This window comes from Delphinus delphis, chromosome 1 (assembly GCF_949987515.2).
Source record: "Delphinus delphis chromosome 1, mDelDel1.2, whole genome shotgun sequence".
In the NCBI taxonomy this organism is placed as follows: Eukaryota; Metazoa; Chordata; class Mammalia; order Artiodactyla; family Delphinidae; genus Delphinus; species Delphinus delphis.
In genome coordinates, this window is record NC_082683.1 from 19126790 (window position 1) to 19143619 (window position 16830).

Sequence of the window (16830 nt, forward strand, 5' to 3'; positions counted from 1 at the left end):
CTCATTTCAGTGTACATCTCCAAACAATAATGACAGGTCCTTAACTATCCACAATGCCATTATAACATCTAGTTCCCAGTATACAATCCAGTTTCCCCAGTTGTCTCCAAAATATCATATCTTTGGCTGGTTTGTTCAAATTAGGATTCAAACGAATTCTATTCATATTTGGTTGTTATGTCTCTTAAATTTTTCTTAATCCATAACAATCCCTTCAAACTCCCATTTGTGGCTTTTTGTCCCCATGCCATTGACTGGTAGAAATCTAATTAGTTGAACTGTACACTGCCCCAAATTCTGGAGTTGGCTGATTGCTTCCTTGTGGTATCATTTAACTTTGTTCTGTAACTCCTTGTGTTTCCTGTAAATGAACTTTTTGGTCCCAGGACCCGTTTATACACTTAAATTATTGAGGACCTCAAAGAGCTTTCAGTTATTATTGATTTTACTATATTAGAAATCAAAACTGAGAAATTTAAAATATTTACTAATTCATTTAAGTAAAACAATCATGAACTCATTGTTATCACAAAATTTTTTAAGAATTAAAAATATCTGTATTTTCCAAAACAAAATTAGTGAGAAGAGTGGCATTGTTTTATATTTTTGTACCTATCTAATGTCTGCCTTGACAGAAGACAGATTCTCATATCTGCTTCTGTATATATTACCTTGTGATGACACACACCAAGTAGCCTATGGGAAACTCCACTGTACAGGCATGAGAGAATGAGAGTGGAAAAGTTAAACGATGTCAGTATTATGCGAATGGTTTTGACCTCATGGACCATCTGATGAAAGGGTCCCCTAGATCACAATTTTAGAGACAGCTGCCCAAGGAGACTTAATTTTAGAGTCAGGTTTGACTTATTTGGTAAGAATATTTCATAGGTGGTGATGTATGCCTCATATTTTATCATTAGGATGTACACCATATCTGTCATGTTATTGACTCTAGGATTCATTGGTAGGCTTAGGTGAGCCATTTTGCTTTTTAATAGGGTAGCATACAGTTTCACCATTTTTATCAGTGTTCTGTGTATTTTCAGTTTCTCCTAATTCATAGGAGGAAAATTTCTTCATTATTTAATTTTGAATTTCTTTGATGATTGGGTTCTCGGACACTTTTCCACGCGTTCACTTATCTATTGCTTATCAATTTATTTTCACCCATACCTACTTGAATTTTTGATGAATTTGGACAAAATCCTTCTTATTTACTATACTATTTTTTCCATTCTATGTTGCTTTTTACCTTTGTTTATGCTATTTTTTATATATTGAAGTAATTTTGATATTAGATAGTCAAATCTCATAATCTTTTTCATTGTTAAGTCTGGACTTATAGGAAAATGGAGAAGTAGCATTTGAATTTGAAATCTTATGGAAAAGGACTGTAGGAATCAGCTGCTTTTCTTCCTTATTAAAAAACAGAAAAGAAAAGGAAGGCCTAGAGAAGTAGAGAAGTTATAGTTTGCCCGTCTTTACACAGTGAGTTGGTGCCAGAGTTGAGACTAGAGACTGACTTTCCCAAGTCTTCTTCCCCTCATTCCACCTCCATTTCTAATAAGTACCTCAGTTACATTTGGAATGAGAATGAAGAACTTTGTCTTTGGTTAAAATCAAAGACTTTTAATTTTTTTATCCTAAATTATGTGCTTTGTGGATGTTTGCTTCTTACTAGAGTACTATTGTGGCTGTTATACTTAGTGGAAAAAATACTATTTCTTATTCATTTTTATATATTTTAAAATTTAGAATCACTCTGAGAATGTAAAGTATTGTTGCTTCTCAGTTAGAGTAAAAAATGACCTGATTTTGACCACTATTTTGTCTAACAGGAAGCCTGCAGACCTGCAGAACTTGGCTCCGGGGACCCACCCACCATTTATAACTTTCAACAATGAGGTCAAAACGGATGTAAATAAGATTGAAGAATTTCTCGAAGAAGTCTTATGCCCCCCCAAGTGAGTATTGAAGAAAATATGCATGGAAATATTGCCATCTCTTTAAAGTTTGTCTTATCTGGCCGTTAGAGACATTTCTCCTGATTGTACTTGAGTTAAATTGTCACAGCATTAAGTTGGAATGACTAGCACTTCTCTTCATACATTATAGTGCTACACAAGTGACAGAATTGGCTGCCAGGTAGGCCAGTAAGCCACACTAAGAAAGGTAGGAATCTGATTAAGCTATAGAATACCTTGTGAAAGTAGGTTTGAGACACATGAGATAGGTCAGGAAAGACTGGTTATTTGAGGTCCCAAAATGAGAGAGAAGTTTAGGGAGAAGAAAAGATGGGGAAAGACTGAACTGAACCCAGCCAGAATATCTAAGCAGGAGTGTGGTACAGGTTGCTGGGAGATTTCCTATCAGGCCATTTTAAAGGTAACTTTCTGAAGCTACCACCCAAGGGAATTAACTTTTTAGATTGTGTCCCTGGGATTCCATTTTTATTTATGTATTTCTTTGAGGTATTCTGGATCCCGCAGTCTTGCATATTAGCCCACATGGTTAATGATTTTAACGTACTCAATTATTTACTATATTGTGAGGTGTAGTTGAGGAATAGATGTACTGTAATGACAGTTACCTAAATTGCAACTATTCATCATAATGTAATCTTGGCATAGATTCAAAGCATCATTGGTTTCTTTTAGGCTTTTCCAGTTTCATTATCCTGAAAACTGGAATGTTTCTTCTGGCCCAAACCTTTTCTTGTTAGTTGTTTTTCACCCTCCATATATACAGATAAATTTCCCTGAATTGGGATTAATGGGTCAGAGAGTTCTAAAATAATAGTTAATCAGTATTCATTCCTTCATTCATTAGTTTATCCTGCAAACGGTTACTGGGCAACAAAGCCCTATGGATGTAATAGTTAATAAGATAGCTCCTGCTCTCAAGAAGTGCAGTCAAATACGTATGAAGAGATAGTGGTGCCGTGGGAGAGTGAGTAGAATCAGAAAAGGCTTTATAGAAAGAGATAACACTTGAACTGAGCTTTAACTGAAAAACAAAAAATGTGGCCTTTAGCAGGTGAATGAAGGGATGACACGTTCCAAGCAGAAAAATAATTTTGAATATATAGTGTTTCTTTGGGGGACCTAAAGCTGTGGCTGGAGCATAGCATGCAGGGTTGGGGATGGTAGGCAGGAAGGCTGCCAGGAGACATATGAATAATGACACCTCTGTCTACAACTAGCCCATCTTCAATTGTGAACAGAATTGCCCTCTGTTTAGCAATCTTATACTAAGCTTAAAATTCATTTTCTTTTATTTTTTTAAAGCATTGACTAATTTAATCCTCACATCCACGGTGGCATTGGTACGTTTGTTTTTAATTAATTAATTTATATTTGCTGTGTTGGGTCTTCGTTTCTGTGCGAGGGCTTTGTCTAGTTGTGGCAAGCGGGGGCCACTCTTCATTGCGGTGCACGGGCCTCTGACTATCGCGGCCTCTTTTGTTGTGGAGCACGGGCTCCAGATGCGCAGGCTCAGTAGTTGTGGCTCACAAGCCTAGTTGCTCCGCGGCATGTGGCCTAGTTGCTCTGCGGCTTGTGGGATCTTCCCAGACCAGGGCTCGAACCCATGTCCCCTGCATTAGCAGGCAGATTCTCAACCACTGCGCCACCAGGGAAGCCCCAAAATTCATTTTCTTAATCGTGTATTCTAAAGCTTATTCTCTGCCTTCCTTCCTGTCTTTCTAAGACCCTCAAACTTCTTTTTTTTTTTAATTTTTATTTTTTTGGGTGTAGTTGCTTCACAATGTTGTGCTAGTTTCTGCTGTACAGTGAAATGACTCAGCCATATGTAAGCCTCAAAACTTTTTTATCTCTACTGTCCAGGAGTCCTAACCTTCCTTCCATCCCTAGTAAAGTTTCTCTAGACCAACATTAATAAAACCATATTTGTCTTTTCCTCCAGGCCATGTATATAGTTAGAATACTGATAAATTGAAACTGGGATCCTTGTAAAAATATAAATTGAAGGTGTATACACATAAGTAAGGAACTGTTATGAACATGCACTCAGCTTAGTAGAAATAACTTTTCAGATATTGTTTTGCATCATAGAACCTACTGGATCTCTTTTACTCTTTTTATGTATGTATGTATATTTTACCCTTTTTATTCTTAAAGTCTGTCAGCTCTAAGGAAAGCTCCACATTTGCCATCTTATCCTCAGACACTAATGGAAGTGATCGTCCTCTCATAACTGATGATCATTGTATCAACATTAAATTATAAATAGAGAAACAGGGCTTCCCTGGTGGCGCAGTGGTTGAGAGTCTGCCTGCCGATGCAGGGGACATGGGTTCGTGCCCTGGTCCAGGAAGATCCCACATGCCGCGGAGCGGCTGGGCCCGTGAGCCATGGCCGCTGAGCCTGCGCGTCCGGAGCCCGTGCTCCGCAACGGGAGAGGCCACAACATTGAGAGGCCCGCGTACCGCAAAAAAAAAAAAAAAAAAAAAATAGAGAAACAGTTTGAATGACATTCATTCTCTGTGAAGGAAGTTGTATGTTGTTTTAAAGCATTGTCTAAAATGTTTGTTGTGTAAATCCTTCCAAGGATATTTACGTTTTTGAAATCAGTATGCTGATAACATTATATACCATTTCAGTAAAATGGGCATTTTCTCATATTCTCTTCTAGCCTTCTGCTTCAACAATAGCAGCAATAACAGCAACAAAAATAATTTTCATTATTCTTTCTTATTTTTCTCAGAGGGAATAAATATTAACAGAAGTAGTAGAACTAATATCAAAATATTCAATTTTTTTGGCATCCAGTACTCTGTAAGACACCATAGCTTTTTGAATTGGACCTTGAAAATAAACATTTTCACATTGCTTTTTTTTGTTTTCTTTTTTTTTTTTTTGGCTGTGCCGTGTGGCTTGTGGGATCTTAGTTTCCCAGCCAGGGACTGAACCTGGGCCCTTGGCATTGAGAGCGTGGAGTCCTAACCACTGGACCGCCAGGGAATTCCCTCATTTTGCTTTTCATATAGAGAAAATTTAGCTTCATTTCATTTGGGCATATTCATAGAGATACTCTAACCAGGAATGATCTTTTCTTTCGGTTTAAATAATTTAATTTAAAACTTGGAGATCTTTCTGTTATAAAGGGTTCATAATCCACTAAATTCTCTCTGTGGTTAATTTTCCTTGTTTTTATGTTGAAGTTTATATTCTGAAGAGTTTCTAAATAAAGTTTAAAATTTTACTTTATATAGAAGGGAGTATTTTTGATGTTACTAATGCCTCTGCTATTATTAACTAACATTCAAGTGCTGATGATGTGCCATGCACTGTGCATTGTGGATTATCTCAAAGACTTTATGAAAAAACTGAAGATGAGTAATCCAAATAATTTGTCCAAGATTTCACAGTTCATGGTGGCAGAGCTGGCATACTTACTTTCAAAGCCACGTAAAAACAAAAACCTATGTTTGACTTTTATAAAAGGTAAAATGTGAGTCTTTAATTGTAATTGTGCTTTAGTGAGTACAAAATTGAAGGCTAGCTCAAATTTAGAGGAAGGGTAATATAGAAAGCAAAGGTAGTTTGTTCTACTGTGATGACCAAGTGGGACTGAAGGTGTTTTTCAAACTTAATTTAATGAATCCTTTTTTAAAAGTAGATGAGGTTTAACTTCTGTTGAGTTTTTATTTATATGCATTGGAACAGCATGTTTGGATTGGGAGTACCTTGCCCTTAGTGGGCTCTGTAACACATAATGTGAAATGCGGATCAAACAGCATATTCTCTGTCATGCAGAATTGCTTCTAGAGGATGAGAGGGGGAAGTGTTTCTGGGACCACCACATACATTCTTCTTCCTTTCTTCTGTTCTAGGGCAGCCAGGGACTGTCTGCCTTTTCTCTGTAGGATAAGGAGGTCTTCAGGTCCTTAGCTGACCCTACTCGCACTGATTGTAAGCCTTCTTGATTCCAGATAGGATGAGGACAAAAGGCAGAAGAGTTGTAGAAGCTGGTGGACTAGAATCTAGCATTTCTAATAACATGTTTTTGGCATTTGATGATACTGAGAACAGAGGGGTTTTTATGTGAGCATTTCTGATTTAATCATGACAAGTACAAATACAGGCAACTGTCTATTCTAGAGTTGTTTAGAATTTAGAGACTAATGAAAAGATAAAATCAAGGAACTTTTGCTGGTCTAGGTAACTATAGGTTTTAAAGAAGAAACTATCTTTCTTCTCTTCTAGGGATATTTTTTTCAGTTCCCCTTGCTTGAAAGAAGGAACTACTTTGCCCAAAAATAGCTTTCAAAAAAACTTTGAAATTTGGGTTTTTAACTGAAGCAGGCTTGTATACTTGGCTAACTTACTGATAAAAGGATAGAGGAAGCTAGATAATTTTGGAGAAGAGTTCTATAAACTATTGTTAAGGCTTTTTTTTTTTTTTTTTTTTTTTTTGTGGTATGCGGGCCTCTCACTGTTGTGGCCTCTCCGGTTCTGGAGCACAGGCTCCGGACGCACAGGCAGGCAGACTCTCAACCACTGCGCCACCAGGGAAGCCCGCCTTTTTTTTTGTTTTTTAAAGAAAAATATAACGAAACTTGAGTTTACAGGGATAATTTAATAGACTGTGTAACCACACTTTATTCTTTCATTAACACAAGGAAGGAGAAAATGTTTGAGATCTTTCTTAAAGGATGGAAGTATTCTTAGCTAGTCTACCATTAATAGTCAGTGATGTAATACAGGATGTGATAAAGGACTGATCTGAAAGTCTACCCTGGATGCGCATGTCTATTCTGTTGTTGACACATAGCCTTTTATTAATTATTTGCCTTCCTTTTGTTAAATGTTTAAGTGAATGCTCATAATAATTGAAAAGTATTGCTTTGTCAAGCAGTTTGCTAAAACTACTAATAATGAATTATTAAAATCCAATGTTTGGGGGAATGCAAAAAAAAGTTGACAGCTGATTTTGGACCTACCAGTTTAGCATTTGATTTATCTTTTAGAACTTGATCTTTAATAAAACAAAAACAAAACAACACTGGACCTGGGGACAGGAGATGTGAGTTTCAGTTTGACAATACTTTTAACTAGTCCAGTGATTTTGGGGCCAAATATGTAAGCTTTCTGGAATATTATTTCCTTTTAGGCAAAATGAGAGATTGAGGTGAGTGGTCTCTTGTAACTATAGTATTGTATGCATTAAATTAATAGTACAAATTTAATTGTCTTGGAGGAGGAGAATAGGGCATGTTTAACCTGCTTTAGAGAACACTGTTTTTCTTAAGAATTGTAACAGCATCTATTTACATATGAATAAAGGATATGCTGATTGCAAGTCTTTGATTTTTACCTGTTCATTAAAACAGATCTCTAGTAAGCATGCTTCTGTGTGTTGATCATTACAACCCCAGTAGTTAGTACAATTCCTGACACATGGTAGATACTTAATAATTAGAATAAATGAATATATGCATGAATAATGAATATATAAATAATCTGTAATTCAACCCTATGAGAATTATGAAGTTAACTTCATTAGAAAAAGTTGGTACTGCTAAATATTGGTTGGGGAAAAGAAGAGTAAATCTGGAAACTTGGCTAGAGGAAGTCGTAGATATATTGGAGAGGCACTTCAGTATATTTTGTTCCTTGCACTATTTTTTGTTTGGAATGAGTCAGTGAAGGTACTGTATTATAAGCGGTGGAAACATTTAAATTAGAGGCTGGTTGTTTTCATAGTCAAGGGAAATTCAGGAATGTTGAAGCTGGAATTAACTGTTTCAGCTCAGGCAGGGAAAATAAAAAGAGAGAGAAGGTAAAGTTTTCTATAGTTAGCAGGAAAAAAAATACATATATATACACATATACACATATATATAATATACATATACATACACACACAGGTGAAATTTACTATAATCATTCACTGAAAAGCTTGTTATGTAATTAATTTCATTTCTAATTATGAAGAACTCTTTAAGCTTAAAAATAGATATTAAACAGGAAAATAACTTGAGCATGTTGGTATTCAATAGATATTTTATATTCTCCTTACCAATATAGTACTATGTCTAATTTAGAAGATATATCTTTTCTTGAATTTAAAATGGCAAACGTAAAAGTTACGAATATAAAAACTAACCTGAAACTACAGCTTACAACTGAACAAATTTTTTTCTAGAAATACCTCACTTTCATTTTTAATTTAAAGAAAAGTAGTAAGACAGCATCTTAAAATATATGAATAAATCTAAACTAGTTCAATGTAAGATTTTTTCCATAGTCTTACCGGCCCCCAGCCCATTTTGCAGGGCTTTTAAGCTGATCAGTCTTCCCTAAAGTGGTGCTCAAGAGTCTGGACTTCTCTAGTCCTGACTCCCTGGAGCTGATACAAGCTCTGCTGAAGGGAGAAGTAAAGAATTGGGCTTTTTCATATGTATTTTCCAATTTGAGGAAGAAATAAACATTGGGTATGTGTGTTTGAAAATTTAAGTATATGACATACACATTTGTGTGTGTTTTTTTAAAAAAGCTGTTGTGTCATGAATGTCTTTTCTCAAAGTAGAAAGACTTTGTAACAACACAACAGAGCACTTGTTAGCAAAATTCCTGATGTCTTATTTTTCTGTTGCTCATTGTCACCCTTACAATATTTAATATATGGGAGGTTTTGGAAAATCCTGAGTGTAGGAAAGTGAATGATCGGCCTCCTGCTGTTTTTGTCCTTAATCTGTGCTTGGGCAGCTTAGACTCTTCCTCCTGTCAGGGTTCTGTGGTACTGCTTTACATGGCTGGCTCAGTGTGTGGCATACCCAAGATCTGTCTGTTTGGCATTCCTATTTGAGAAGGCTCTACAGTTGAAATGTGGCTAGTGTAACTGAGGAAATGAATTTTAACTTTATTATGATTAATTTAAATTCATATTCAGATAACCACAAGTCACTAATGGCTACCATCTTGGACAATTCAAATATATAACATTTCCATCATCACAGAACGTTCTCTTGGACAGCTCTGCTCTAGAGTTCTCTTTCTAAGACGGCCATGGGCTTGGCACAAGTCTCTGAACAAGTAGACTGTTTCCCCAGCCTTCTAATTTATAAAATGGAGGTGGAGTGTGGATGAGCTTTGGTTGCCAAGAATATTAATATGTGAACAAAAACACTGTGTAGAACTTTGTTTCCTAAGGAAAAAACACATCTTAAAAATATCATGGAAAACAGATGATGGCATTTCTTAGAGTAATAACCGTTAAAAGATGTCTAGTAACTGCTAGCACAATGGTTTGATTGAGAGAATTTATGCTAATGTATCTTTGGAGGATCTATAATCCGTTATTACATTTTTCATTTAGGTACTTAAAGCTTTCACCAAAACACCCAGAATCAAATACCGCTGGAATGGACATCTTTGCCAAATTCTCTGCATATATCAAGAATTCAAGGCCAGAGGCTAATGAAGGTAAAAAAACCCAAATGATTGAATTAACACTGTAGAACCATTCCCCCCTCCCCGCAAAAATACCCCAAAACAAAACAAAAACAGGAACAAAGACCAAAACCCCCTATTATGACAGTGATTATAAATGATTACTTTGGAGGCCAGACATTCCCATAAGTATCAAAAACTGGCTTTCAGAGTTCATCAGAGATTTGAGGATAAACCAGGGTAAGTCCTTAAATTGCTTTTTTCTCTGTTTCTTGCTAGTGGGACCGTGCCTAGCATAAAGTAGATGTGTGATAAAATGTTTATTGAATAAATTTATTCTCATATTCTTCTGAGAAGTTACCACTAAGGGAGCTATACAGAAAACTACGGCCTCAGGAACAGTGGCCTGGGTGGTTGAGGAGGTTGGAATAGGTGGATACAGTGCAATTTAAACTGTTTCCAAATCTTTGTTTATTATCTGTGCCAGCAACCTGAAGTCAGCCTGGGTGGATTTTTGTGCTAATTACCCTTAAGAGCAGTTTTTGGAGTTGCTCTAAGAGAGATTTGGACTCACCAGCCTTCCAAATTTCTCCATATCCTAAAATTAAGATTTTAGTTTCAAGTCATATTTTCATGGTGAGAATTGTTTAGGTAGTACAGATGTAACTTCCTTCTTTTATTTATTAAAAGACACTATCTTATTATTTCATTTACCAAACTTACATATAGTAAAGGGAAGCCTCTTAGAAAGAGGTCCCATTTAATGAACCTTGTCTTAATGACACCATTCAGTCATTTCCCCTTTTCTTCTCTTTAGGGTGTTAAGCATTGTTCTTCCTGGGGAAAACTATATAGAGAGAGCATTAGTGTTTAATTAAAAGTAACAATAATAACCAAAGAGCCAACTCCTGAAGACACTATAATCCATCATAATTTTAGACTGGTAGCTTGGGTGGATTTCTTTGGGTAGAGTTTATGGCAGCAAATGAGCAAGAATACCAAAGGGGAAAAAATATCAGTGCTGGTTAAGCAAGAATAAACATTTTAAAAAATTGAAACATTTGCTGATTTCCTTCTGTTATTTCAGTGGGTAGATTTCCAAGCTATTCAGGCTTTTATTTTTTCTATAGCGAAGGGAAAAAAGGGAAAACCTTAGTGCTCAGGCCTGGCTTATTAAGTGTGTTTCAGTAGCCGCCTTAGTTTGGGAGCAATTTTCCTTAGTAATTGGCTTTTCTCTTTGACTACTGTTTCTGTCTGAGAATTTTATATACTAGGTAAACAGTTATACTGGAGCCCCTCCTATCCACAGACAGTATCTTTTCTGTTCTACCCTCCTTCCTGCAGGTGACTGTTCTTTTTACACCCAGATGCTCTTGCTGCATAATTCTTTGAACTCTCTTAGTTAAAGTCATAATGTTTTTATTTCTCTGTGTGGCTTTTGGAAACTAGAGGGTGGTTGAATTTATTTTGACACTTGGTGGGGAGGAGAGGGAAATAAAATGTGTTTGCTTAAAAAAACCCAACAAAACCAATTGCTTTGAGGGATGGGATGGGGGTAGAGAATAGGGGAGAAAGTGACTCATTTAAGTATAACTTTGTGTTCTATTTTTTCCTATCAATTTGTTACTGTCTTAAGTAGCCACCTACACTTACTGTCCTTAGAATGCTGTAACCAATAAGAACAAACAACATAATGGACTACACAGTGCAGAATTTAGAAGGCTTTTTACATTAAATTACCTATTGGTAAATAAGAATTCCAGTTACCAAGCAACTTCCCCCCACAGTGGCCTGTCACTGCCTTGGGACTTTAGAAAACAGTATTCCAAATCACTTTGGAGCTTAACGGGTCTCCCTTATGTATGTTTGTTGCAGGTCTCTTATCTGTCTGTTTAGTGCAATTAAATGCCTTAAATAAGCCTTAGTCATCCACCTCCTAATTCCCCCAAACAATAAACAACTTACATGAAGATGGATTTGTCATTTTACATGGTAAATCAGAGTAGGCAAGCCTTTGATTAGTTTTAAAAACCTATTAAATGTTTTACAAAATCCAATGTGTTTGGACAATTTTAAGACCTTTTAAGAGCTAATTCTATCTAAGTAAGGGATTAGCTGCCTAGATGCTATAGCAATTGGGCTAGTGAAAGTGAAAGAGAAGGGCCAATGCTTATATTGGGGTACAGAGTAAGCAAGTATGATTTAAAGAATAAAATAAATGAAAGGAAACATAGATAGATAGATAGATAGATAAAACATATAATTCTTTCGGTAACATGTCTGAGGTGATTGGGAGTAACAGCTTGTTTTTTTTGAAGCATTAAAAGAGAAATTAATGGGTAATTCCTTTTATGGGATGGGTTCATTATGACCTGTCCCAGATCTCCTAAGTTTTTTTCAGTTCTGTGATTTCATTCATTTATATAACTTATTAAGCTCCCAAATGTAACTAATAGATAATTTATTAGTCTGTTGATGTTTATAATATTCTTAAGAGATCAGTGAATTTAGCAGTGATGAAATCTGCCATTATAGCCTCCGAGACATATTTCATAATGTCCCAATTCACACTTTTAAATGGAGGCAAGGAATCTTTAGATTCTGATCGGTTCCTTTTTATTCAAGATTTATTCTCCCTCCCTACTTGCCTCCCTCTCTCCAACCATCTCTCTCTTTCTGTCTCTCTCCGGAAAAGTGTGTGGAATCAGAGGATGGTTGTTCATCATTGTAGCAATGAAACTGCGTTGGGTATTTAATCATGTTTAAATACTTATTACCTCTCCCTGTTTTCCACTGATGTGTTACCTGGCATTTAAAAATTGCTTGTGTAAGATTACCCTTTTATTAAAACTAGCAGTAGCTTTAAAATATAGTTTTGTCCATGTAAGTGCTCATAATTTTTTTCTTCACTGTAAATTATATTGTTTTTCTACAACAGTAACTGTCTTGTTACATTTAATGCTTTTTGCCTTGCACTTTTACTCATTCAAATTATACAAGTAGTAGAATAATGCATGCTTTTTGAAGAAGTTAAAATAATACAGAAATTAATAAAATTTCAGTGCCCCTTCTTAGTCATATCATATAAACTCTTCCCCAGCAGCTAGTATGTATCCTTCTTTTTTTCTATGCACACATTGTACTTAAATGTGTATTTATGTGTGTATATATATATATATATATATATATATATATACACACACACATTCCTCAGTTATCTTTATCATGTACTATATGGTAGAAATACTTTAATATCAAAATGTAGATCTACCTCATGTTTTAGAAATGCTGCTTAATATTCCATAATATGGATTTTTAGTTAACTATTTCCTTACTGATAGACATTTAGATTGCCTCAAGTTTTTTATTATGACAAACTGTGCTGCCAGTGTCCTTGTGCTAGATTTCAAATAGGTCAAAAGGTTTTGTTCTCCAAAGACTATAATAGTTTTTATTCCCACTAATGTGAAAGTATTCATTTCCCCACACTTCTGACCCTGGTGTGTTTGTGTGTGTCTGTGTAAGAGAGAGAGTATGTGTTAATATTTTGATTTTCACAGTTAATTTAAAAACTGATTGTATGGCCTCTGGGGTACTTAGTAATTTTTTTGAGAACTTTTGAAATACCTCCTTAGAGATACGGCATTACTACAGTAGGGGTATTAGAGAATAATAGTGCTACTTTTTAATTACAAAAGACAAGGAGCTAGCAAGAGGGAAGAGATATGGGAACATATGTATATGTATAACTGATTCACTTTGTTATAAAGCAGAAACGAACACACCATTGTAAAGCAATTATACTCCAAAAAAAAAAAAAAAAAGGAGCTTAAAAAAAAAAAAGAGCTACTTTTTGATGGACTGCTACTGCCTTCTAGTGGTTAATCTTGACATTTTCTTTATTTTAACCAGTTTCACATTCCTTTGTGATGGTTTGTCTTTAAGACTTTGTTACCTCGTTTTTCTTTGTTTTGTTGTCCATTCCTTAGTTTGATACATAAAAATTGTATCAAACTAATTCAGCATTCTTTGTTTTCATTAATATACCCTTTACTCTGACATTCTTTTTTTTTTTCCTGACATTCTTAACTATGAAAAATCACTAACACTCTGGTCGAGTACAGCAGTTCAACTTCATTGCAGGTACTTTGCTACGTCCAAAATTATAGAGCAGTAATTGTAATGTTCTGCTAGCTTCTGAATTTTAGTCCATGCCTTACAGCTAGGATCATAAGCGTTGTATGTTATAAACCTTGGAAATTTAGAATATTTTATTTCTCTATTGGATACTTTTGAGAATTAATTCAGGAAAAGGATTAATTTACAGTAGATCAGAGATCATAAACTTGCTTGCACTTGTTATACCACTCAAGTGCCATTTGAGACATTATTTCAGTGTTTGAATTCAGTATTGTCTTCCTTATAGGTCATGATCCTGTTCATTGTAATCTGATCAAAGAACAAGTCCTTATATCTAATATGTGTTTATTTTGTATTCACTGCTTTTGACGGGAAGCATATTGAATCTTTAAAAGTTTGTTCTTTTACAGTCCTGAGATTCTGCTGTCTCCTTTTTTTCTTTTTAAGTGCAACCGTGTAAATTTTCCATCATGCCCTGGACTCCTTACTAACGTAGCTGTTTCTCACATTGCATTTTCTTGTTAATTTATAAACTTTACATTTCAGCTGACTGCATGCATTATTAACAGCTTGTATGTAATTAATAAAAGGTTATATTTATTGTCTTTGTATTTTTGATCTTTTATCTTTAAATGGCTTGATTCCCTGTCACTTCCCCAGTTGCAGTTAAGCTCCCCTAACTCGTCAACTTTATTTTACTGGGTTCTATTGGCCTGTTTCTTAACTATTTTCTCTAAGAAATAAACTAGCTTGATCCTGGCTGTGGCTAGAGCGACTTTCTGTTAATAAAACAGGTAGTTCTTTGATCTTAATCTTGTTGTCTATCACTTGGCATAACACATTCCAATTTGTTTGATATTTACCTAGGTAAAAAATATTACCAGTTCTTTTTTACATTTTTTAAATGGCTACGTGCTCTATAGCAATATGTAGTACCTACCTTATTCTCAGCTTCCCACGAAGATATAAAAGTCAAGTATAAATATCTTCAATCATCTGACTTGAAAAGTGTCTATTCTACATTTTCACCTAATTGCCTTTTGAACTTCATACATTTATGAAACTCAAAACTCTTATACTTAACTATTGGCCTTTCTCAGTCTCCTCCAGACATTGACCAAGTGTCCACCATATGCTGAGGTAAAGTGCCATGAATTTAAGGGGATATGCAGAAGAAGAAGCACAAGACACAGACTTTACCTTCAAAGAACATATAGTACGGTTGGGGAGCAAGAACGATGCATTAATTTTAACAAGAATATGAAGAAAGAAGTTCATGACTTAGTAGACTATCATTTTAATATAAACCAGCTCTGAGTTTAAAAATTTACCAGCTTTAAAAATCTAATAGTAATAGAAAGTACCCGTATCAAGGACTGAATACAACTAATACATTTTATGAAACCATTTTAAAAACTACAAGGTATTCAGTTATCAGATACTTTAAAATAACTTATATATATTCAAAAGTAAAAGAACAAGGTGAAAATTACAGCAAAGGACTGGACATTATAAAAAAGAATCAAATGGAAGTTCTAGAATTTAAAAATACAATATCTGCTGAAATTATGAACTCAATAGATGAATTTAATAGAGTAGACAATGGTGAGAAAGTATTAGTGAACATGAAGATAGGTCAGAAGGAAATAGCTAATGGAAGCACAGAGAGATAAAAAGACAAATCCAGCAAAAAAAAACAAACCACAGAAAAGAGTGCAAGACATGTGGGGCACAATAAAAAAGTTTGACATGTGTATAACTGGAATCCCAGAATAAGAGGAGAAAATGGAATTGAAGCTATAGCTAGATAATTGCCAAGAATTTTCCAAACTGATGAGAGATAACAAGCCATGGAGTCAAGCATTACAAAACCCAAGCAGGACAAATAAAACTATACCTGTATAGATCATAGTCAGATTGCTGAATACCAGAGGTAGAATCTTAAGAGTGGCAGAGAGAAAGAAAGCTCTTCAAGGTAAAAGCAATAAGACTGAGCACTGATTCTTAACAGAAACAGTGAATCCAGAAGACAGTGTTATGAGATCTTCAAAGAGTTAAAAGAAAACGAATTAGAATTCTGTAAGCCATGAAATACCCTCCAAAAGTGAAAGCAAACACATCCAAATATTTTATTTTTGCCTCAAGATGTGACATTTATATTTACAGCCCTGGATCCGTATACTTGTTGACCAGTCAGCTTTCTCTTACTGCCTCTTCTGTGAGCCTCTAAAATTCACAGTTCAATTTATAATTTCAGGTAGTCGTAACAAGTCGAATTCCAACATGTCAGATCTCCTTTCTTTGATTTTGAGAAAAGGCAAAGTCTCTTCTTTATTTCAGTATCTATAAGATAGGATAATATCTACCCATCCTATGTCCCATGGCTGCTCTGAGAATCAGTTCTCTTAACATATGTTCACCAAGTTTTTCAACTGAAAATTACTATAAGAATGTAATGATTAATATATTAGTTTTTTATTTATGAATTTTAAATGGTAAAAGCAAAATAGACATTTTCAAATAAACAAAAACTGAACATTCATCTCAGCAGACTCACACTAAACAAAATACTAAAAGTAGTTTTTCAGGCAGAAGGAAAATGATTTCAGATGAACACCCAGAGGTGCAGGAAGGAAGGGAAAGCAAAGAGTAGTATAAATATAAAATATAAATGAATACTGTCTGTATAGAACAGTAGTGTCTTCTGGGATTTAAAATATATGTCCAGGGACTTCCCTGGTGGCACAGTGGTTAAGAATCTACCTGCCAGTGCAGGGGACATGGGTTCAATCCCTGGTCTGGGAAGATATCACATGCCACAGAGCAACTAAGTCCATGTGCCACAACTACTGAGCCTGCACTCTAGAGCCCACAAGCCGCAAGTACTGAGCCCGTGTAGGGCCCGTGTGCTGCAACTGCTGAAGCCCGCGTGCCTAGAGCCCGTGCTCCGCAGCAAGAGAAACCACCACAATGAGAAGCCTGCGCACCACAACGAAGAGTAGCCCCCGCTCACCGCAACTAGAGAAAGTCTGTGCACAGCAATGAAGACCCAATGCAGTCCAAAAAAAAAAAAGTCAAATTAATACACAAAACAATAGTAGCATGTGAGACAGAAGGGAAATTAAATACAGTTAGAGTGTTCTAAGGTCCTTGCATTATCCTGGAAGTGGTAAAAGTTATAATTAAGCTTTAGTAAGTCAAGGAAACAAAGTCTAGCAAAAGAATGTGTGATACTATGATCCAGCAATCCCACTACTGGGCATATACCCAG

The 16830-nt window shown here is 35.4% G+C and overlaps 1 protein-coding gene across 2 annotated transcripts in view; it reads left to right on the forward strand.

Annotated features, from left to right (window-relative positions):
• The window catches only part of CLIC4 (chloride intracellular channel 4), an 84636-nt gene that overhangs the window by 56328 nt on the left and 11478 nt on the right, over positions 1-16830 (forward strand). For both annotated transcript variants that reach the window (XM_060016498.1, XM_060016507.2), the window contains 2 exons: positions 1842-1967; positions 9346-9452. In XM_060016498.1, the coding sequence (XP_059872481.1) occupies positions 1842-1967; positions 9346-9452 (233 nt within the window). The remainder of the gene's footprint in view (positions 1-1841; positions 1968-9345; positions 9453-16830) is intronic.